Source organism: Oxyura jamaicensis, chromosome 1, assembly GCF_011077185.1.
Source record: "Oxyura jamaicensis isolate SHBP4307 breed ruddy duck chromosome 1, BPBGC_Ojam_1.0, whole genome shotgun sequence".
Taxonomy (NCBI): domain Eukaryota; kingdom Metazoa; phylum Chordata; class Aves; order Anseriformes; family Anatidae; genus Oxyura; species Oxyura jamaicensis.
This window is the reverse complement of record NC_048893.1, coordinates 135,051,242-135,074,669: the sequence shown is the minus strand read 5'-3', so window position 1 is coordinate 135,074,669 and position 23,428 is coordinate 135,051,242. Positions and strand designations below refer to the sequence as shown.

Here is a 23,428-nt window from a genome sequence, read left to right as displayed (position 1 = left end):
TTGATTTTACTTGTGCTTCAGTGTTCATCTTTAAGTCAGAACACATTAAATTTCACAGTTCAACACCATGGCAGTATAGAAGAGGGCTAAGACAAATACGGGTGAAGAATAAGAAACCAGGAGTAAAAGTGAGACATTTTGCTTGCTTTTAATAGCAGCATGAAAACCCTTGCACCAGAACATGAGCAGTGTCTAAGCGAGCTGTGTTCTAGCTATGTACCAGCTCCAACCTGAAATGAGACCTGGGCACACAAAGGCATCTCTTATCCTTTTTTTTCCCTCCCCACCTCTTCTCCCCTTACCGTCTCCCCTTTGGTTTCTACAGGAAGGAAACAGAAATAGAAATGCTAGATTGGTGGTGCAGTACATTCGAACCCATTTCTCAAACAGGAAGACTTATGGTCAAGGACAAGGTGAGGGACCATTTTATGTCATATCTGCTCTTTGCACTGTTAAGTCCCTTTAACTCCAGTTAGATACTACTTTGTTAGAATACCCCAAGATAACAAAGTGGTATGTATATTCCTGGAGAACCAGTGCTTCCTATGGAGCCCAATAAAGAAAATTAATTATTGCATTTTTTTCTAGAAGCCCCTTTTCAGATCTTTGAGAATGATATGAACTCATTTCATAGTCTCCAAAAGATAAAACAATAAAAATAAAAATAAAAAAATAATAATAACAGAATCTTAAAATAAGATTAACTAGTTAGATTTCATCTATTTTTTCTGAAAAGTGATTTTCTAATCCAGAAGACTTCACAGCAAAAAGAGAAGGAAAAACCATGCACAGGCCAAAGAATTCAAAGATATTGACTTTAGTTAGAAGATATAAGTTTGTTAAGCTTCATGTAAAACTTCACATGGAATAGAAAGCTCATATTTCAAGTTGGAAAAGGAAAGATCTTCATTTTAAGGGTTCAAAATAGTATTTTTCAACCTTTTCCTAAAAACGTGACAAAACACGTTCATCTTTCCATTTATAGTATTTGTTATCCTTAAATAAAAATCAAACAAAACATTCATAAACGCTTATAACTCACAAATTATTCTTAAAATGGTTTCTACTACACTATTGTAAGAATACTTAAGTTCATGGAGTATACAACTATTTAAAATAAGCAAAGTTCACTTTAGTCAACTGACATGGATGTTAATGTGGCATTTGCTTATTGAAGAGCACTCATTTGGCCAGCACCGACAATTTAAAATCTTGCAATTGGTATTCTTGGATAGCTGAAAGAAAACCGGCGTTCTTCTTAACAAGCCCAGCCTAGAATCTAACACTGAAAAATTTACTACCTTTCTACCTCAATGAAAGATCAGCTGAAAAATCAACAGATAGTCTAAAGCTTTGCCCTTCCTATTACAATAGTGAATAGGATGTTAAAGTCTAGAGTTTACTTTTTAAACTCATTTCCCTAATTGTATTAATAAATAGAGCATTTTCATGTATAAATGGATTTTAAGTTTAAGATTAAAATAAGGTATTCAAATAAAACTTCTAATGTTTTCCATACGTGTGCAAAGAAACCAAGATAAAGACAAAAAAGATGATGCAATAAACCTATAGAAAAAAAAAAATGGATTTTCAAAGATAAAAGTTTTATGAAGCAATAGTTGTAAAACAAAAACTTGCACAAATTGAATTAATGTGTTTGTTGAGAGGTCTTGGTTGAAGTGTTGTGTTTATACTTATCTGAGCAGAAGTCTGTTATCATGTCAAATATCAGCATTTAACCCATGACCCATTTAACCCATTACTCTTCCTTACTCATCATAAAAGTTGTGGGAAATGAGATGAGGCTAACCTGTGTGTCTTTCTCATTAACCTTTCCACAGCAGTTCATTGAATCATTGAACTTTAAGCATCCTGAAAAACTAGGTTCCGGAGCTTCACAGCTGATAGAAAGCCCAGAGGTGAATTGTTTTCAGGAGTTTGAATGCCACGTTGCTCAACTGAAGTCTCCACCACTAAAGTCCACATCCAAGGTAAAAGGGCTGTTTTTATTCTGACCAGAATCAGCCTTAAACCACCAACAGTGTTTAGCATAGAGTGGTGTTAATAACAAGGAAAGAAGGAAAAATGACACTGATGGAAATTGAATGAACAGGACTACTAATATCTAACACATAATCAAGCCATTTATATGTCTTTACAGAGCCCAATGTTGGGTTTGTTTGTTGTTTCTTTTTAAGTAATTTTTATTAAATTGTGTAAATAGGATACACGGGGGTAGCAAAGGGCATCACATTTGTCATCCCATGTGCATGAATGATAATTTCCACAGGAAGCACTGTTTCACAGTCATTATGGATGATCACCAGAGAAGTTGTGGATGCCCCATCCCTGGAGGTGTTCAAGGCAAGGTTGGATGGAGCTTTGGCCAACCTGATCAAGTGGGTGGCATCCCCGCCTATGGAATGGGGGTTGGAACTAAGTGATCTTTAAGTGATCTTCCCAGCCAAGCCATTCTGTGATTTTATGATTGCTCTCATGCAGGGATAAAGGGACACAAGCAGGGATATCCTACTGTAAATATTTTTGCTGTGAATAACTCCCGAAATAAATCCTATGTTGAGAACATTTTTTAGTAAGCTATTATCAGAAACCAATATTTTTTGACACTTCCAAATAATTGTTACTCCCAGTGAAGACAGAGAATATTAATTCAGCTCTTCAGATACCATATGAAGGGAGAGTGACAACAGAAATATGCAAAACCTGAAAATATGCACAACACTTGCAGGATCATGCCCAGCTAACTTTAACACTGTTATCTAAATTAGGTCCCTTGGGCTCATACCGTGTTCTTCCAGGCAGACTGAATTCCTCATGTATCAAATCATCTCTCCCATATACTCATCCTAATAGATAGTTATCCAATCCATTCTTCTTTTGCCTATATACTCCACACCATGATATATTCACAGTCAGACAAAATTTGCATTAAATACAATTAGAGTATTTCCCATAATCCCCACTTTTTCTCCTGTCATATAGCTTGAGCATTTATCTGTTTTTTGTTATTTTTTTTAAAATCACATTATGTACCACAGACACAGTGATGATTGGTATTGTACTGAAGTAAGATGATGGAACAGGACTTATTTTATGTTTGAAATACCACGTACATTTAAAAGGCTATAAATGTATTTCTTAAAAAGACTAAAAATCAAGCTGGCAATTTTATTAGCATGTAGAAACAGATAATTAGAGACCCTACAGCAATGAGCACTTCTTATGCTATAAAAGTTAGAAGCAAATTTTTCATTGGTAACAAAAAGATTTCTGTGGGTCATTTTCATAATCCATAGGGCAGATTGACCTAGTGTAATGCTATATGAAAAACAAACTCAGAGATGGATTAGTAAAAGTTTAAAGCTAACAAAAAAGGCAGTACCTCGATTAGAAGAGACATCTTCAATGCTCTCTATCTTTTATTTCTCAAGAAAAACAAAACTTTCTACACCCTTGATAGATATAAAATCTCTATGTTAACCTCTGGAAAAGGCAAGAAGAATATACTGTCTTTATTCAACCATTTGCTAAAAAAAAAAAAAAAAAAAAAAAAAAAAAAAATAGTACAACTATTACACAGGCTGCCCTCCTTTATGTTAATTGTCTTGTTTATGATTGCAAGTTTCTTTGATAGCCAGACTAAAAATCATACTATGCATATTATCTTTCCCTGCCTTCTGCTTACTTATATATGCTGTCACTCAGTAATTAGCTTCATATCAAAAAAGAGAAGAGAAAGCTAAAGAGAAGGCTCCAGGGTGAACTCATTGTGGCTTTTCAGTAATTAAAGGAGACTTATAAAAAAGATGGAGAGCAACTCCTTGCTCAATCAGATAATGGCATGACAAGGGGGAATGGTTTTAACTAAAAGAGGGGAGATTTAGATTAGAGGTTAGGAGGAAATTCTTCACTCAGAGGGTGGTGAGGCACTGGAACAGTTTGCCCAGATTGGTTGTGGATGCCCCATCGCTGGAGGTGTTTTGAGACCAGGTTGACCTGGTTTTGAGACCTGGGTGACCTGATCTAGTTGGAGGCATCCGTGCCTATGGCAGGGAGGTTGGAACTAGATGATTGTTAAGGTCCCTTCCAACCTCAGACTACCAAAATAAAATTGTATTTCTCTCCAGAGGCATAACATTCATTTTTTGCTCTGATGTCTACCCTTAACCATATACAGCAAATAGCCCACCACTCCCTATCTTCTTTTCCAATCCCCACTGACTGACAATTATTTCTATTTTTATGCTTTAACATTATCTTTGTGTCCATCTTATAATTGACTTAACAGATAATAGATCACATCATTTCCTTTTATCTTTGCCCATTGATAATATGTTAGTCAGAAACAAGATATGGGAGAAGGAAAAAAATAAAATAAAATAAGGAGGCCAGGCAGGTGGAACAGAAATATTCATGCTCGGTGAAAGGATGTAACATGAAAGCTGAAAGAATCTTTGACTTAACAGTAAATAGTAAAATGGGAACTTTAAATGGCATAGATAAACAACAACAAAAAAGCAAATAACTCTTCATATTTCGCCTTAGCTTTGTAACATGGGAAAAAAAATAAGGGGACCCTGCCTGGAGTACTGTGTTCAGCCCTACCTTACAAATTACTGGAAGGATAATGAAAAAATAGAGTATAAATAAGATTTTTCAGGGGAAAGATTAAAGTATATAAATATAGTTTTATGGAGCAGTTTCCAAGGTGAAAGAGGACTGTAATTTAGTTGGACTGGGTCCAAAACCCAAGAGCATCTTTACGGAAATTGCTACTTGTGATCTTGGCAATTATTTGTTATTTGCCTTCAGATTTCTTGTGATCATTAAACACTGACTTCCAGAATGGTTGAGGTTGGAAGGCACCACTGATGATCACAACCACCTTGGGAACCACCACTGGTGACTGGCCTCCAGATGAACATTGTGCCAATGACCATATCATCTTTGTGGCCTTCCTCTGGACTGTTTCCAGAATATCTCTCTTTTTGTACTGGGGAGTCCAGAACTGGACACAGTACTCTAGGTGAGGCCTGACCAGGGCAGAGTAGAGGGGGAGGATCACCTCCCTTGACCTGCTGGCCACACTCCTTTTAATGCACACCAAGATCCCGTTGGCCCTCTTGGCCACCAGGGCACACTGCTGGCTCATGGTCAACCTGTCATCTACCAGGACCCCCAAGTCCTTCTCCTCAGAGCTCCTCTCCAGCAGGTCGTCCCCCAGACTGTACTGATACATCCGGTTATTCCTTCCCAGGTGCAGGACTCTACACTTGCTCTTATTAAACCCCATTTGGTTTCTTCCTGCCCATCTTTCCAGCCCATCCAGGTCTTGCTGAATGGCAGCACAGCCTTCTGGTGTGTCAGCCACTCCTCTCAGCTTTGTCATTGGTGTACTTGCTGAGGACACACACTATTCCCTCATCAAGGTCGTCGATGAAGATGTTGAACAAGACCGGACCCAGCACCTACCCCTAAGTAACACCGCTAGTCACAGGTCTCCAGCTGGACTCTGTGCCACTGATCACCACCCTCTGAGCTCAGCCAGTCAGCCAGTTCTCAACCCACCTTACTGTCCACTCCTCTATCCCACACTTTCTCAGCTTTCCTATCAGGATGTCATGGGAGACAGTTTTGAAAGCCTTGCTAAAGTCAAGGTAGATGACATTCACTGCTCTCCCATCTACCCAGCTGGTGATGCCATCATAGAAGGCAACGGGGTTGGTCAAGCACAACTTCCCCTTGTTGAATCTATGCTGACTACTCCTCATAACATTCTTCTCTTCCAATTGGTTGGAGATGGCATCCAGAACAATCTGTTCCAACAAATACGATATCTTGATGATATACCAGTAGAAGCCCATTTTTGTTGCCCTACTACCATGTATGATGGACTGAGTGGTTAAAATAAATGAATTTTCATGGTTCTAAAAAAAGATTTTTATGGTTTTCATATATTCTAAGTGAGATGGGAATCTCACTTAAGATACCAGCAATGGAACATAGCAAGGTATCAAGAAAAGCTTGCAAGAACCAGAAACAAGAAGTTGAATCCATAGCAATTGAGTAATCTTTTCTCAAAGGCAGTCTTGCTTCTCCCATTGTGAGCACAGTTCTGACAGAACTGGTTTCTATGTGTGTTGATGGGAAAGGTGGGAACAAGGAAGAATGACAATATATTCTGGCTAAGATACTTGGTGACACTGGCCAGCAGTCATAGCCAGATATGTGTGGTTGGGACCTTGTATCTCCTAAACCAGCAGTGTCCTCCAGACACTGTGCTGATTAAAGTTTCTTCACCACTGGTAAGGAAGATCTATGTCTTTCTCCCTCCTTTCTCAGGATATTTTTTTTTCCACTTAAATGCCATCCTATTCCACCAGAACAGCATTTCCAGCACATGGGTCTGAGTTGGTTGGATGGTGAGGATAGGACACCGGAGGTATGGCCAAACAACCAGCTAGTAGTCTGGAACAAGATACACACCCCCAGATCTTTGGGGAAGGAAGGACTCTTGATCCAGGGAAGAAAGCTATTAGATGTGGTTCTGAATGGATAGTCACCAGGATGTCCTAGTCACTAGGCACTTCCACCTTTGTTATGGCAAGGTGCACTCACCAGATTTTCTCCACAACCTTGCTCACATTTCCTCCTCAGACCACCATCACAAAATACAGTTCACAAAAAAACTATTTCTTACAAAGTCCCTTCAAACACAGTTGCATAATTTGAGCTTAGCTTGCAGGTAGGCAGGAAGAAGCTTGAAGGTATGGGAAGTAGTGTACTGCGCTGTGTGACTCCAAACACCACCTGAGACAGACATGTCTGGTCAGATAGATTTCCTGCACAGAAACACCTGAGAAGGATACACCAGTAACAGTCCACAGCTGCCATGATTACACCTTGGCAAAAGTCAGGAGCAGAAAGCCATCATCTCCACACGCATGGTATACATGAATTCTCCCTGGTGACTTCCAAAGATTTGCAAGATGAGATAGAATCACAGAATCGTAGAATCATTAGGGTTGGAAAAGACCTACAAGATCATCTGGTCCAACCATCACCCTACTGCCGATGTCACCCATTAAACCATGTCCCTAAGCACCACAAACAACCTTTCCTTAAACACCCCACCTCCCAGGGCAACCCATTCCAATGCCTAACCACTCTTTTTGAGAAGAAATTTCTCCTAATTTCCAACCTGAACCTCCTCTAGTGCAACTTGAGGCCATTCTCTCTAGTCCTATCTCTAGTTATCTGTGAAAAGATGTCAACACCCAGCTTCCCACAGCTTCCTTTCAGGCAGTTGTAGAGAGCAATAAAGTCTCCCCTGAGCCTCCTCTTCTCCAGAATAAACAATCCCAGTTCCCTCAGATGATCCTCATAGGATTTGTGTTCCAGACCCTTCACCAGCTTCATAGCCCTTCTCTGAACACACTCCAAGGCCTCGACATCTTTCTTGTAGTGAGGAGCTGAAAACTGAACACAATACTCGAGGTGCAGCCTCACCAGAGTACAGGGCGATGATCACCTCCCTGGTCCTGCTGGCTACACTATTCCTGATACAAGCCAGGATGCTGTTGGCCTTCTTGGCCACCTGGGCATACTGCTGGCTCATGTTCAGGCGAGCATTGACCAGCACTCTTAGATCCTTTTCCTCTGCACAGCTTTCGAGCCACCCTGCCCCAAGCATGTAGTATTGCATGGGGTTGTTTTGACTGAAGTGCAGGACCTGGCACTTAACCACAGGGAACCTCATCCCATTGGCCTCTACCCATCGATCCAACCTGTTCCTCTAAAGGGCCTTCCTAACTTCCTCCAGCAGACCAACATTTCCCCTCAACTTGGTGTCTTCTGCAAACTTATTGAGGGTGCACTCAATTCCCTCATCCAAACCATCAATAAAGATGTTAAAGAGGATGGGCCCCAACACTGACCCCTGGGGAACACCACTCATGACTGGTCACCAGCTGGATTTCACTCTGCTCACCACTACTCTCTGGGCCCGGCCGTCCATCTAGTTTTTAACCCAGCAAGGAGTGGCCTTGGTGAAGTCTAGGTAGACTACTTCAACAGCCTTTCCTTCTTCTACCAGGTGGGTCACCCAGTCATAGAAGGAGATGAGGTTGGTCAGGCTGGACTTGCCTTTCATGAGCCCATGCTGACTGGGCCTGAGCCCCCAGTTGTTCTGCACATGCTGTGTGATTGCATTCAAGATGACCCGCTCCATCACCTTTCATGGCACCAAGGCTAGGCTGACAGGCCTGTAGTTCCTCAGGTCCTCCTTACAACCCTTCATACAGATGGATGTCACATTAGCAAGTCTCCAGTCATCCAAGACCTCTCTGGATGACCATGACTGCTAACGGATGATGGAAAGCAGCCCAGCAATCACATCCACCAGCTCCCTCAGCACCCTCAGGTAGATTCCATGTGGCCCCATGGACTTGTGACAGTCCAGGTGGAGCAGCAGGTCTCTAACTGTTTCCACCTGAACAGTGGGGGGTTTCTTCTACTCCCCATCCCAGACTTCCAGGTCGGGAGGATGAGTAACCCAAGAATAAGTGTTCTGACAAGTAAAGACAGATGTAAAGAAGGCATTAAGAACCTCAGCCTTTCCCTTATCCTTAGTAATCACATTCCCCCCTGCTTCCAGTAAAGGATAGAGATTCTCCTTGGCTCTCCTCTTACTGTTAATATATTTGTAAAAACACTTTTTGTTATCCTTAACCATAGTGGCCAGGTTGAGCTAGTGCTACGCTTTGGTCTTCCTGATTTTCTCTCTGCAAATGCTGGCAACTTCTTCGTACTCTCATGAGTTGCCTGTCCCTTCTTCCACCAGACATAAACTCTCATTTTCTCCCAGAAACTCAGAAAAGGCTCCCTGCTCAGCCATGCCGGTCTTCTTCCCCACCAGCTTATCTTATGACACACAGGGGCAGCCTGTTCTTGCATCTTTAAGACTTCCTTCTTGAGGAGCATCCAGCCTTTCTGGATCCCTCTGCCCTTCAGGAGTGACTCCCAAGAGACCCTGCCTACCAGCACCCTGAACAGTTCAAAATCTGCCCTGAAGAAGTCCAAGGTAGCAGTTTTACCGATGCCCCTCCTGAGTTCACCAAGAATAGAGAACTACAATTTTGTGGCCACTCTGCCCAAGACAGCTCCTGACCTCCACATCTCCCACCAATCCTCTGTTCGTGAACAGCAGGTCTAGCAAGGCACTCCCTCTGGTAGGCTCACTAACCAGCTGAGTCAGGAAGCTGTCTTCCACACAGTCCAGGAACCTCCTAGACTGCTTCCTCAGGGCTGTATTGTATTTCCAGCATAGGTCCATGAAGTTGAAGTCCCCCATGAGAACAAGCACTGGTGACTGTGCAACTTCCACCAGCTGTTTGTAGAATGCCTTATCCATCTCTTAATCTTGTTTTGGCAGTCTATAACAGACTCCCACCAGGATGTCCACCTTGTTGACCCCCCCGATCCTTATCCACAGGGACTCTACCTTATCATTCCCAGAACTGAGTTCAACAACATCAAAACATCCTCTAAGATACTAACAGTATAGACTAGTAGAAGCTCTACAGAAGACCTTGAATCAGAGGTGTGAAACCTAATGAGGGACCCTGGGAAAACAAGGAAGAAATGCAGAAAAGAAACACTCTGTTCTTTGAGGAAACCTTCATGAATAAAAGTAAGCAAGATCAAAATCCTCAAGAGATACACATAATACCTCTTAATGCCAGGGGAAGCCTCTGAATATATTGAATCAGGGTACATTTGACTAAAATAAATCTTTTCCTAAGGCAAGTTATGAAATAACTCATGAACTGCCTGCTCAGGGAATGAGAAGCTAGCAAAAGTGGGCTTTTATGTTCTTTCTGCTAATTAATATCCAATACTACCTTCCTGTGACTGGTCTGGATTCAGTTCTCACATCTTTCCTCACAATTACCACAGCTTTCCCCAGTAATTATTTCCACTGAAAGCATACATAAAGACGGCAACGTCAGAACATCTGTGTATCACCTTCAGTCTTTCCAAAGAGTAAATTCCAGTGAACAATGCTGAAAGGACTAGTTACACTTTAAACATCTTTGTTTCTGCTTTTCCTAAGCCAGTGAAGACTTGATTTAGAGACTCTCAGTGAAGAACCTTTCCCTAACATTCAACCTGAACCTCCCCTGACAGAGCTTCATGCCATTCCCTTGTTGACCATTCCCTTGTTGACCATGACACTGACCATACACTTTCACTTATAGCTGCTGAGTAGGTGGTCAAAAAAATAGTAATTTCTTTTAGATAAATCAGTTTACTTAAGGGAATTGTGAAGTTCTACTCAGTCTGAACTGGGGCATCCCACCTTCTCCCAGGGTTTCACTGTAATCACAACACCTTTATACACTCTGTCCACACTACATAAAAATTACATGATCAGCCTTGTGCTGGCATTTCAGTTCCCAAAAACAAATTATAAACACAGAGTCTCAGAATGGCTGAGGTTAGAAGGGACCTCTGGAAATCATCTGGTCCAAGCCCCCTACCAAGCAGGGTCACCTAATTCATGTTGCACAGAATCACATCCAGGTGGGTTTTGAGTATCTCCAAAGGAGACTCCACCACCTCTCTGGGGAAACTGTGCCAGTGCTCTGTCACCCTTACAGTAAGAAATACAGATCTATTTTATAGACCTTTTTGATAGATTTTCTCATTGGAGGATCCATTGTGTGTCTCAAGAAAAAAAAAAAAAAAAAAAAAATGACATATTTAAAGAGAGAATTTTAAAATTTACCTGAAAAACTCCATGAAAGAGAAGCCATAACCATGCTGTTCAGCAATTCCTGCACAAACAACATTTGCAGATGCTCCAATCAATGTCCCGTTACCTGCAGTTCAGAAAACAAATACTGTTTTATAGCCATGCTCTGTTTCTTACCTTTCTTCTGTTTATTCTGTGCTAAAGTCCTTAGATGTACCAGTTAGAAAAAAAAAAAAAAAAAAAAAAAAATCAATTTCTGTTGTATAGACTTGCAAAGAAACATACAGACAATATCTCTACATCCTATAAATAGTTCCTTGCTTTCAAAGATAAGCCTGGTATCATTCTCTAACTCTACATAAGCCAGGAAAATAGTGAAGAAACATAACACCAATTTAACAGTCATCAAAGTGACACCAGAGACTTGCATTCAGATAAACTTGATTTTTTTCTTATACAATACGATGACATCAGATGAGCTGAAAACAAAGGATGAGATAGCACAGGGAAGAAAGCAGAATTTTGCAGCAATATCTTCAACTAATATTTGAGGATGTTAAGAAAGATGGATGCATTTTTTCCCTACACAGGCTTGACATTGACAAATTAATGTATTTTATATATATATGATAACTAATTGCTGGTTGGGTTTTGTGTTGCCTTTTTAATAAATAAAAAATCAGACAATGGAAGAGACTAGATATGTTTCACATGTATTTGCTGAAGTCAAAAGGATCACCATAGATATAAAGTTTGTTTGCCAAACCATAATGCTTCTTTATTACATAGAAGAAAATACCTTTATCTAGTGAACTTCAACAAATTACATTATACAGGTCCCCTTACGAGAGGAAAATGCAAAGGCAAAAAATGCCTTTGTGTGCATGTTTATAAATGTGCACGTTTATAAAGCACATCTATCTTCTTGAGAGAACTACATATCTCTTCTTTTTTCTTTCAAGCCTTTTCCACTAACTAATTTACTCCTGTGTTTTCTCTAAAGTTTCAATATTGTGGCAACATAAAGAAGTATTCAGCATTCAAAAAGACTGACCCATCTTCTGTAGTTTTCACATACGTTATATCTTAGACCTCAGTAAAGTTGCATACTTGACTTCCACAAAGCAGCAAAATATTTCTGTTCTAAAGCATGATTTGGGAAATCTGTATTCTATTCCTTCATTGAAATTTTGAGCAAAAGAGGTAACCATCTGGAAGAATTTTTTTTAAACTGTGGCAAGTCATCTCTTTTGTCATACATCACTACATTAACAACCTTTTATTCTAAGCACAAGTCTTAATTTGCTGTCATTGGCATATAGTTACTCTTCTCATTTTGGCGCTTCAACATTACTGCTTAGTGAAGCCTCTTCTAGTTTGACTTTGAGAGAAACTGCTCAGAAGTTAATTAATGTTGAAGTTAATTGTTTTGACTTAATAAACATTTCAGGTCACCCTGAGCTCAGTTTACCAAAGAATAGGTCAGAATAAAGACCGAAGTATGATTCCCCTAAGTATTCACTCATGGTGCACATACTTTTCCTTGAGGTAAGGAAAACATCTCCCCATGTCCTCAACACCAAAAAGTCAATTTATATCTTTAATGGTTCCCTCCCCTTGACCCAACCCACCTTTTTTTCCCCTTTTTTCTGCTTTTTCTGCTCTCTCACAAGCTATGTTAGGTGAGCTGGCTCCTACTTGCTGTTTTTAAGGCTTTGACCTTCCAAAGCAACTGAGCATTTTTTCCTTGTCCTGTCTTTGACTAAAAGTGTATTTTAGTTACTTTAATACTTCAGAGATAAGAAATTGAACTTAGAACACCAGAATTCCTGGTAGGCTTTCACATAAGAAAGGCAAGACATAAAGCATGTGGCTTAATACAAAAACGTAGCAAGTTAATACAGCTGAAGTTATTAGAGGAGTCAGCCAGGAACACTTAAATAATTTTCAATTCCAAAGCTAATCACTAGTCTACAGCCTCCAAACATTCCATAAGAGGTTTCTGCTCTACATGTAGTGCAATTAGACATCACCATCAGAATAATATTACTATAGACAAGGAATATAGCTCTGGTTTCAAATTAAGGAAACAGGGATGAAATTATACATGTCCCATGGCTGTGACAAGATACAGCCAAGATCTCCAAACAGCACACTCTCTTCGATACTGTACATGTGTTACAGTAATGCCTTCAAATAATGAGGTATTATGGAAAGAGTTTCTGCTTCAGCATTGAATTGATTTCCCTGAGTAGATTTCACTTGAAGAGAAATCATCACCTTAAATGTTATCTGAAAGAAGTGGTATTTCTTTTTCATTTGTTCAGACTGTGTGTGCAGTTTAATTAGGTATTGGCTCAGCAGGCTTCAAAGAACCGCACTGAAAATAACAACCAAGGCAAGCTTTTGTTTCCCCTCCAAGGAACATCCATCTCAATGGCAGGCATTTAACTCAGCATTGAAATAATGAAACCATGACCTCTGAATCACAGATAAGTCAAGTCTAGATACATGTACATGGGAACCTACACACATTAAATTTGTTCAAACTGATGCAAATGAAGAATAAGTATTTTCTAGGATTTCACAGAATCTTCACTTCATCATCACATCATCTTCAACCTTAAGAATAATTAATCTTATAAACCATAGCAAAGATTCCTATTTGCTTGTGTGCTCAAGCTGTAATAGCACACTGGTCAACAGTATCAGAGTACAACACCGCAATAACCAGTATATCAGTTTTGATCACTACTGTAACTCATCCTTTAAGAAACTATATTCATTACAATGAATTAAATGCAGTATTTCTAATATCCATAGTAGGTGATATGTCTGAGGTAAGCCAAAAATATTATCTTTCATACCTATTCTTTTTTCTTGGTATACTGCAGTCATTATTGGCAATGCTAATTATGCTTAACAATTCATAACCATGAAATCAACAAAACATTTTTCTTAATGCAAAAAATATATACATATATATATTCACTTTGATGTGTGATCATAGAAAGACCCAGACGTGTCAGTTAAAGTGCCGGTGCTACATAGGCTATAGAGAAGAGAATGACAAAGGAATCCTTATGGATCACGATCATCTTTCTGTGGACATTCCCTAGCTTTGCACAATTATTGCAGAAGCACAGTAGAAGGTCTTCAAACATTTCTGTCCAGAAAAGGTGACATAAATGTATCTTTTCTCACAGCAAATTACTTTGAATATCTTTAGTGAATGCAAAATCAATGTCAAGGATAAGAAAGTATTCAACAGTTGTAGTTTAAAAATAAATTCATCTAAAAATTTCCAAAACCAAAGCCTACTTATTTAAACGTGCATTTCTATATCAATCCAACTTAGAGAAACAAGTGAGAAGATGATGAGATAGTTTGGTAATTTGATACCTGCAATATCCAACAGACCGGCTTCTTCCAGCCTTCTACTTCCATTTGCAGCTACTTCCTCTCAACATGGTGTTCATTTATTACCCTCTGCTATAGCACGATAGAGACTACACTATAAACTACTAAATTCAAGTCTAGAGCTGGTATACCATATCTAATGCACCTCCCTCGCTCAGCAGGCCTCTCCCTTGGTGAACAAAGTTCATCCACGTAGCTACAATCTGCAATGCACTGAAAAATACTTTGGGGAGAACGGATTAATCTTACCAAAGGAAGGGGCTAGGAAACTGGGGAAGAACCATAATAAGCAAAGGGAGAGACAGTTTACATCAGTAATGTTTCCTCTCACTTTAAACCTCATTCTCAGCTGTTAGTTTTACTTGGTAGCAGCACATCTGTTACATCTAAGTACTATCAGTTCTTAGGAGTCTTTGGTATTGCCCCCTCAAGAAAAACCTAACCCTTGGGTCTGCTGCATTCTTAATATGTTTGCCTGGAGAATCACCCTCAAAGTGTCTGGCAGAATCCGTGTTTCTTATTCAAAGCAACAAGAAATCAAAGGGAAGGGATTATCACCAATAAAGCTATTTTGCCTGGCATGAGCAGCCTTCATAAAAATGGTTTCTCAGAATATAAATGAGATAGTACCTTGTGCAGCAGCAAATTTAAAAGAGGATTGCTCTTTTCTGAGAGAGAAAAAAAAAAAAAAAAAAAAAAAAAAAAAGTCTTGGTTTTTTTCTGTGCTTATCACACCACTTCTCCACATGGCCTAACAGCAGATAGCAAGCTACTCATGGACTTAACCAACAGTCTTTCTGTATTTTCTTTTCCCTGTATCTCTGGCTAGCTAATGTAGAAGCAAAAAGACCACACTGCTTTCATAACAACTGCTGAGCTAAGGCTATTATTTAGCGATGTGCCAGTAGAGAAAAGTGTTTATTATTTTTCTGTAATCCAATTATTTCAATGGCAAAGCAAAAATTCACTGTCCTGTAGCCACACTAAAAGACATATGCAGCACTCAATTTAAGCCATGAAAGCGGATTTATCCTGGCCTTGGACAAACATCTGTGCAAGGCACAGTTTTACACAGACACAGCTCTGTGTACTGCTTTGTCCCAGGCTAATATTCTCACTTTGAAACCAGGAGTTCACCACATAATCATGAATAATTTTTTGATGAGGTTTCTCAGACCTGCTTTTTGCTGTAAACAATCTCATTATAGTGTCTACACAAAGCCTATTTAAGGAAGCCAGCTCCTTGTTTTCCATACATTTTCAAAACTGTGCAGTCTTCCATGCACTTCATCCAGGTAAGAATAAGCAGACTGAAGTATGTGGCTTCCTTTCCATAGCATATGTCATTTCTATACTCAAAGCACATCCCAAGCAAATGTGACAAACCTGATTACAGAAGTGAACACTGAACAGTTATGGTTTTGATTACCCTTACAGGAGGCAACTTTCACAGCTTTCACTAATTTTCTGTTCCACGCTAATCTAATCCAGATTTGCCTCATTAAACAGAGCCATTTATATTAATGTCTTAAGCGTGTACAGCTCTTGAATATCTTTTAATATTGTTTATGTGTAAAAATAAACAAGCCTTGGATAATCAAATTTGCAATCAATAAAGAGATGAAGAATTTAAGGCCATTTAAACCATTACCAATCCTTACAATAACCAGGATCCTCAGCTCATAAGTAGTAAGGGGAAAAGGCCTACATGAACTCACTGAACACAGTTATATGTCACAGACTTCAATTATACAATATTGATTTATTTTTTTAATTTTACCTGTTTGGAAACATGTTGAATGGGATATTTCTGTCCAAATGCCTACATGTGAAATTTATAGAGAAAACACTGAAGGTGAATCACAGTTTTGAGTTATTCTTTCCAAAGAGTTCATTGACCTAACCATTCAATTCAACACCTTGAATTAAGTGAACTTTGCCCTATTTTACTACTACTACCGTACTGCCAGCTGGACAGTTACTGTAACTACTGCTTTATTCAATGCTCATTGTTTTCTTTTTTCTATGACAGGAAAAGGTGAAATTTTCCTGGGCACACAAAATCCAGTTTACACTTTTTTATTTTCTCTCTGATTTTTAGATATCAGTGTTAAAATTGTCTGCTCAGTTTCTCAGCTTCTCCACACATGGCACTACTAGGGACCAAATGTTGAAAAATAGTTCCATAGGAATATAGAAATAAAAGTATATTATTCAACTTTATACTTCGGAGGTGAGCAGAACAACATAATATTATTCAAAACTAAATGTCCCTCCATTAAGTTATTTTAGAATGTTCAATGCTTAAAATTCAGATTCCAACTTTACACAAATTGACTTTCAATTGGAGCCTAGTTGTTACGCTTTGTTATGGTTCAAGTGCCTTGCTTTAAAAAAGTTCAAAACTCCTGCTCAGTGCCCCTCTTCATTTTAGGTGTGTTAACTGCAATTGTGCTGCAGATATTAATATATGTATAAGTAATATCCAGGGTACAAGTATAACTTTCTTTAGTGTCACACAGAGTGTCTGAGTATCTAATTCATCACTATAAATCAATTATATCAGAGACTGAGATTTTCTTTTCCTTTTGCACCACTCAACGCTGCTGCAAGCAGAACAATGTTATTCATTTTCCAGAAAAAAGGTGTATTGTCTGGAAAGTGCCTGCAGTGGAAGAAGAGGAGATAGACCAGTATTATCTTCTGCACTTAGAGTTTCAAAGCTTGCTATAGCTTCCTTGTCTTATGTCTGATAGCCCAAATGCTACCTTCTAACTGAATATACCTCTTCTGCTGACAGCTGTGCAGAGTCTGTATTCTCATATTGCAGTGACTCAGTAATACAACATAATGAGTTTAAATATTCTATATTGTTCTAAAAATAGAAGTGGTCAAGGCTTCTAAGATGAACCCTTCGTAATTTATGATAAATAAATGCACAAGGGAAGGAAATAAAATTAAACAAAACTCTGCTTTGCAGGAGTCTTTGATGTCATCTCTGCTGTCACCACTGATCATTAGCCTTTCTCTAATTTGCAGAACTCTTTAGCAAGCAATTATTTTACACAGATTGAAAACAATTAAAATGATCATTTCAAATTCATCAGCAATGTAAGCATTATTATTAAGTGAGCTTATGTTTGGTGTAAATTCTTTTGAAAAATCACTTTTGAATACAACTGAATTCTGTATATTACATACATATTCTTCTCCTTTCCATTTTAAAATCTAAGATTTACCATCTGAACTATAAATCCTCATCAGTACAGATGATATGAAATAGCATCCTCTACCCCATATACTTCATATTTTACCCTTAATAACATACATACATAGATATATATATGTCTGCCAAGATAACTCTTTTCAAGCCTAGAAAAATGGCCTTGCTAAGAAAAACTGACTGGGTTCAATATGTTTTTTGATTCCTTATTAACTCAGTGTCTTAAAGCCAAGCAGGCCTCTGATATTTCCTTAATAAAGACATCGATATGTCCATCAAATGCACACGCTGAGGTTTAGCTGTTTTTACATTTTATATTCACAACTTTATTCTCTATTTCTTCCATGCCACAGAGGATTATCTTCAGTAATCTTAAAGATTAGAGAATCTCCTCTAGCTGCAGGTACACTGGTAATGAGCCTGGCTCTCACACCACGGACTTTACAGCACTGCTAGCCTTTAAGCAGAACTTCATACCGAAAAAGCGTGAAGATGCCCCAGAGTTTGAATGTCATGAAAAGGCTAAGAAAAGCAGTGCTTGGATTTTTACAGAAGGTTGAAGGTCTTGTCTTTTTCATAAAACAACAAGAGATTAGTTTGGACACTTGAAAACCGATGCAGAGAAAACATTCCTTGTGCTCATATCTGATGATACTGTTCTTAGGGCTATAATAAAAAATGAAACATTCAGTTAATACCTGAAGAGAGTTCTTCATTAAGAACAAGCAAACAGTACTACCATTTCCTGGAGTCACTGTTTAAAGTCCAAATTACTCCTTTCCATTACAGCAAACACTACAGAAACAATGTAAAGTATATTCAGAAAGGAAATTAGATATTAGCATAAGAATTATAAAATACCTACTGTATTTGTTTCTTGGTTTGTAACATTTAAAGGTATAATACTGCTAAATACCACACATATCTTTAAACTGAGACACTTCCTGAATTTCCTCATTTGTCTTGCCTGCCTTTTAAAATCAAGAGCAATAGCAGCTATTTCCTTTTGAAAGATCCCATATTACTTTGATTGATTCCCTATGATCCTAGCTTTTATTTGGATTATGAGTTGTATAACCAGAGACAAAAAGAAAAATAACTAAGTCAGAGGTGTCTCACCCACAGACATGGAACTGAGCCTTTGGATTTCACATCATCAAAAGACTCCAGTGACCTTTAGAAACAACAGAAATTTGCAATATCAGCGTCCTGATTAAATTCAAGCTCAGGTAAGTATATTCTCTCAACAGATTTTTTTTTTCTTACAGTTTCAGTTACATTCCATTGCATACAACAATTAATTTTGTAGTAGTACTCCTACTAGTAATTGCTGAGTACTCAACTACAGGTGCTATTTTCATAATATTAATTAAGAATTATATATTTTAATGTTTTATTGAAGGCTTCTACTTTTCCCTCATATTGCAAAGAAGCAGGGTCAATTTAGTAATATAAAAATATTTCTAGATTTATACCTTCACTGAGCCTGAAGCTTTACAGCTAGTTTAGGATTTTACTGAGCAGAATCAATGGGAATAACAAATGAGTAATTCTCCACTGTGCATGGTCCAATCAGCATGAGGCATGTAAAGAGGCTTGCCAAGAGACAGAACAGCTACAGCACCGGACCACCAAGAGAAATCCAGCTTTTTAGTTGCAGTGTGGGTTTCAGTCCTTTAATAGCTGTAATTATCCCATGGATAATGGATATTAGTCACACCTGGGTTTTGACCCTGGAAGGTTAGAAGAAAAGTGCTCTTTTCACCTCCTTTCTCAAAGTACAACCAAGCTTGCATGGCCAGAACAACACGGCTGTGTGCATCCTAGAGCTTGCCTCTGTCAGCAGAATTATGACAAAGACAACTTTCAGGTGTTCTCCTCCAGGAAAATATACTGAGAAGAAAAATAGCACAATACTATAAACCACAGAAAATGTCCCCTTTAGACTACTGGAGTACTCACTGTAGCAGATAAATACTTCTGTACTTTTCGTACACTAGCAGCAGAGAACTCAAATGCTTGTGACTTTCAAATATGATTTCAGTCAACTTTTAACTCAAGCTTTTTTTTTCTTTTTTGCAAACATACGTTTTATGAATAAAGAAAAAAACAAGAGATAAAAAGACAAATAAATGCCATCTGTACAAATGTCAAATGTACAAAACCCTTTCAAGGGTTTTAGCTATAACCTCTTCAGCTCACTAAAGAATCTAGTCCTACACAATTGAACAGTCTTAACAGGTGGATTTCGGACTGTGCACTTACTCAAATTGAGTTGAATCCACATTTCTTGTTATTTTACAACTTATAAACCAATAGAATCTACATGATTAAAGCTCCTCCTGTTCTGAAATTGCTGGAACTAGCAATCTTCATTTATGCTCCAAAATTTCAGGGCAGCACTATTGGAAGTCCTATGTACATCTCAGTCTCAAGAGATATAATTTCATCATATACTAGAATAGGAAGCATTAATGAATAAAACTTTATTCAATGTCATCTCCAGAGAAAGAAGTATGAATATATTTGTCAGAATACCATAGAAAATTATTGAAGCTATTGCCTTGTTTGTTTCCTTCAGTTTATTTTAAATTTATTTTTTAATTTCCTTCATAGACAAAGCACAAATGAAATACGTGCAGATAATGCATTAAAAAAAAAAAAAAAAAAAAAAAAAAAAACTGTGAGCAATACCATTTTTGAAGCTTTTACTTAGTCAGCCTGACCATTAATGACCAGACAGACATGAGCTAATTCAGCATTCAGAAAAATTGACAAACCAAGAGGCTCCAAGGTCAGAATTCATGTGACCTATCTTTGGACATCCCTCTGAGCTCTTGAATTTCTGTATGTTAAGGGCTCCTGCATACTCTGAGAGAGTGTCTGGCATTTCCAATGGCATTTTCATCTGCCTCCTGGAAATGCCAGTCTCCCCAGCACCAAACAGGGAGCCCAGGGCAGCAAGACTCCTAATTTGCAACTTCATTTAAGTTCTTAAAGATAACTATGTTATCTTTAGTATCTTAAAGATTATCTAGTTCTAAATTTCTAGAACTAGATCTCCTGGCAATTTACCATGTTTACTTGTTAACTGCATAAGATTTACCTGACCTGACCAAGAAAATTTCTGCCAGAATGGAGCTCAAATTCTGTGGAAGACCAAAAAGTTTCAAAATTGTGGTCATCTCACCAGGAACTGCCAATGGCCACCAGTCTTGTTGGCTTTCTTTATTAAGAGACAGGATTTTTTCATTCCTTCTCACTTCCAGGTACACTTTTTACAGAGCAAGGATCATCTGTGCTATTTTCAGTTACTCCTCATCTCTGAACCCAATGCCATGAAAGACAGAAATTTAATAGCATGCAGCTTTCTTTTGGGAGACACTGGTGAAGATGACAACAATGTGGTAGTTATACTGGCAAAGGTCTCTCTGCCTTGCTTGAGATTGATTCAGTCCTTTCATTTCCAGGACAACAGCTAAAGCAATGAAAGAAAATTACAGTATTTTCTCATCCCATCATCTTCCAAAACAGTAGGTGGCTGTGCACTTTGTGACAGTAGAAAAATTGTACCCACTGGAAATTTTTCAGGACAACATGTTGCACAGTATTTCCAAGATGAGCACAAATGATGATGTTCCCTTCATGGACACATAAGCATACAGCAGTGTTTACCCTGAACCCAAGAAACACCATCTAATTACAAGTACAGAAGCTGTGTATTATGTAGTAAACAACAACCTGTGAAGTCTATACTTTTAATGTATTATTTAATCAGGCATTTCTACAAAATGTCATGTTTGCCAAATTCCTTTGGTTGCATAAGGAGCAATAAGATAAAATCTTTTGCCTTAGGCATCAGACAATAATGATATAATTTTCAGTTCCCCGTTACAAAATGAGATTAGCCTACCCTGAGGATTCTTTCATATCACTTCAGTGCTGATAAGCCTTTCTTTTGGAAATATTTTTAAAGGCCATATGATTTTTTTTGTTTTGGTATGTTTTTGTTGTTGGTTTTTTTTTGGTTGGTTGGCTGGTTGGCTGGTTGGTTAGTTCTTGGTTGGTTGGTTTGGGTTTTGTTTGCTTTTAAAAAGCCCCTTCTCTTCCACTTTTTGAGGGTTTATGAGATTTTTCAAAGTAAAATATTTTCAACCATTTCCATTTCTCATGAGTAAACTGCCATCCATTAGCTTCTGGTTTTAAAACGGGAAAGTCAGGACTATATTAATCTCCAGACTAACATTCTCATGAGACCTTTGCCAGTATAAGTCATAATTCGCTCAGCTTTATCCTAATAGAGTACTGTTTGGAGTATTTAAGCTTTCACAAACAATGTTAATGTTCTAGCTTCTTATCAGAGTACTTACATGGAGTCTATTTTAATACCTGAGAACTTCCTATGTGTCCCTACTACCTTGAATTCAAACAATGCCTATGGTACTGCTTATATTATTGTTGTTGTTTCCTATGGAATACACACAGAATTCTGTGTTAAAATTCCAGCAGCCCTTCAAAAAATCAAATTAAAGGAATTTGGGTTAATACAATAACTGATATGTAGGAATATCAGTTGAGAATTGTAAAGGCTCCAATGCTGGTGAAGAGCTTCCCACTCAGAATATGTCAGTGTAATCTGGCCAACTTTACATACCTTATGCTTTTTTGGTTGGTTGGTTGGTTTTTTGGTGTTTTTTTTTTTTTTTTGAAAATATCTGAAAGTTTAATGAAATCAGTATCTTTGATGATTAGCAAATTGAGAAGAAAGATGATATTTTATGGCAAACATCCATATAAAGACATGCTGATTATTCAAATCACTGGTTTTAAAGAGGAACAGATTTGCAGATTAAAGTCACAATATAATGAGTAATGATGAGTACAAAAAGACATTCCTAAAATGAATAACTGTTGTTTGGTATAAATTGTCCTGTCTTTGCAACATGCTCTTAAAATTCAATCTGTAAATTACATCATTAAAATCTTTGTTAGGTATTAAGGTCACTTGTACTAGCAATCACTTAGCTAAATAAACAAACCAGAACTTGTATTAGACACAAAATTGTTTTTGGTTTTAATCTCCATAAAGTAAAGGAAACTATTTGGAGGATTTCAGGGGTAGGAAAGGGTGGATTCACTGCAGAACACTATCCATTTTAATGTTATTTAACCTAACCGCCTAAATATTTATGGATCAGAACACAGTCCAATATAATGTAATTAGCATTAAATCTCTCAGTAGTCAAAAACAATGCTAACTCTACTTCTCATTAAAATCTTATACATTTTAATTGTACTTAGTACACTTGCTGTTTGCCTCAAAACACTTTCATAAACTATTTGCAGAACATAGAGTAATCCAGTATAAACATTAATTTAAAAACTACTGGATGGCTATTTTTCTTTGTTGTTATAACAAATAGAGAGGAAATCTTGGACCTACTATGGAAACATGTGTTGTGGTTTAACCCGGCTGGCAGCTAAACACCACACAGCCGTTTGCTCACCCTCCCCCCTCCCTCTCTGGGATGGGGGAGAGAAATGGGAAAGTGAAGCCTGTGAGTTGAGATAAAGACCGTTTATTAAGATAGAAAATAATAATAATAATAATAATAATATGTACAAACAAGTGATGCACAATGCAATTGCTCACCACCCGCTGACCGATGCCCAGCCCAACCCCGAGCAGCTGGCCCCCCACCCCGGCTAGCCACCCCTATATATTGTTCAGCATGACATCAGATGGTATGGAATACCCCTTTGGCCAGTTTGGGTCAGCTGCCCTGGGTCTGTCCCCTCCCAGCTCTTGCTGCACCCCCAGCCTGCCCGCTGGCAGGACAGAGCGAGGAGCTGAAAAATCCTTGGCTTAGTGTAAGCACTGCTCTGCAGCAATTAAAACATCAGCATGTTATCAGCACTCTTCTCATCCTAATCCAAAACATAGCACCCTACCAGTTACTAGGAGGAAAAATAACTGTCCTAACTAAAACCAGGACAACATGGTACAT

General features: G+C 38.2%; 1 protein-coding gene across 1 annotated transcript in view; it reads right to left on the bottom strand.

Moving 5' to 3' along the window:
• OCA2 (OCA2 melanosomal transmembrane protein) overlaps nucleotides 1-23,428 on the bottom strand; it is a 206,399-nt gene that overhangs the window by 30,016 nt on the left and 152,955 nt on the right. Inside the window, exon 23 of the mRNA XM_035315178.1 lies at nucleotides 10,811-10,904. Coding sequence (XP_035171069.1) covers nucleotides 10,811-10,904 — 94 coding nt within the window. The remainder of the gene's footprint in view (nucleotides 1-10,810; nucleotides 10,905-23,428) is intronic.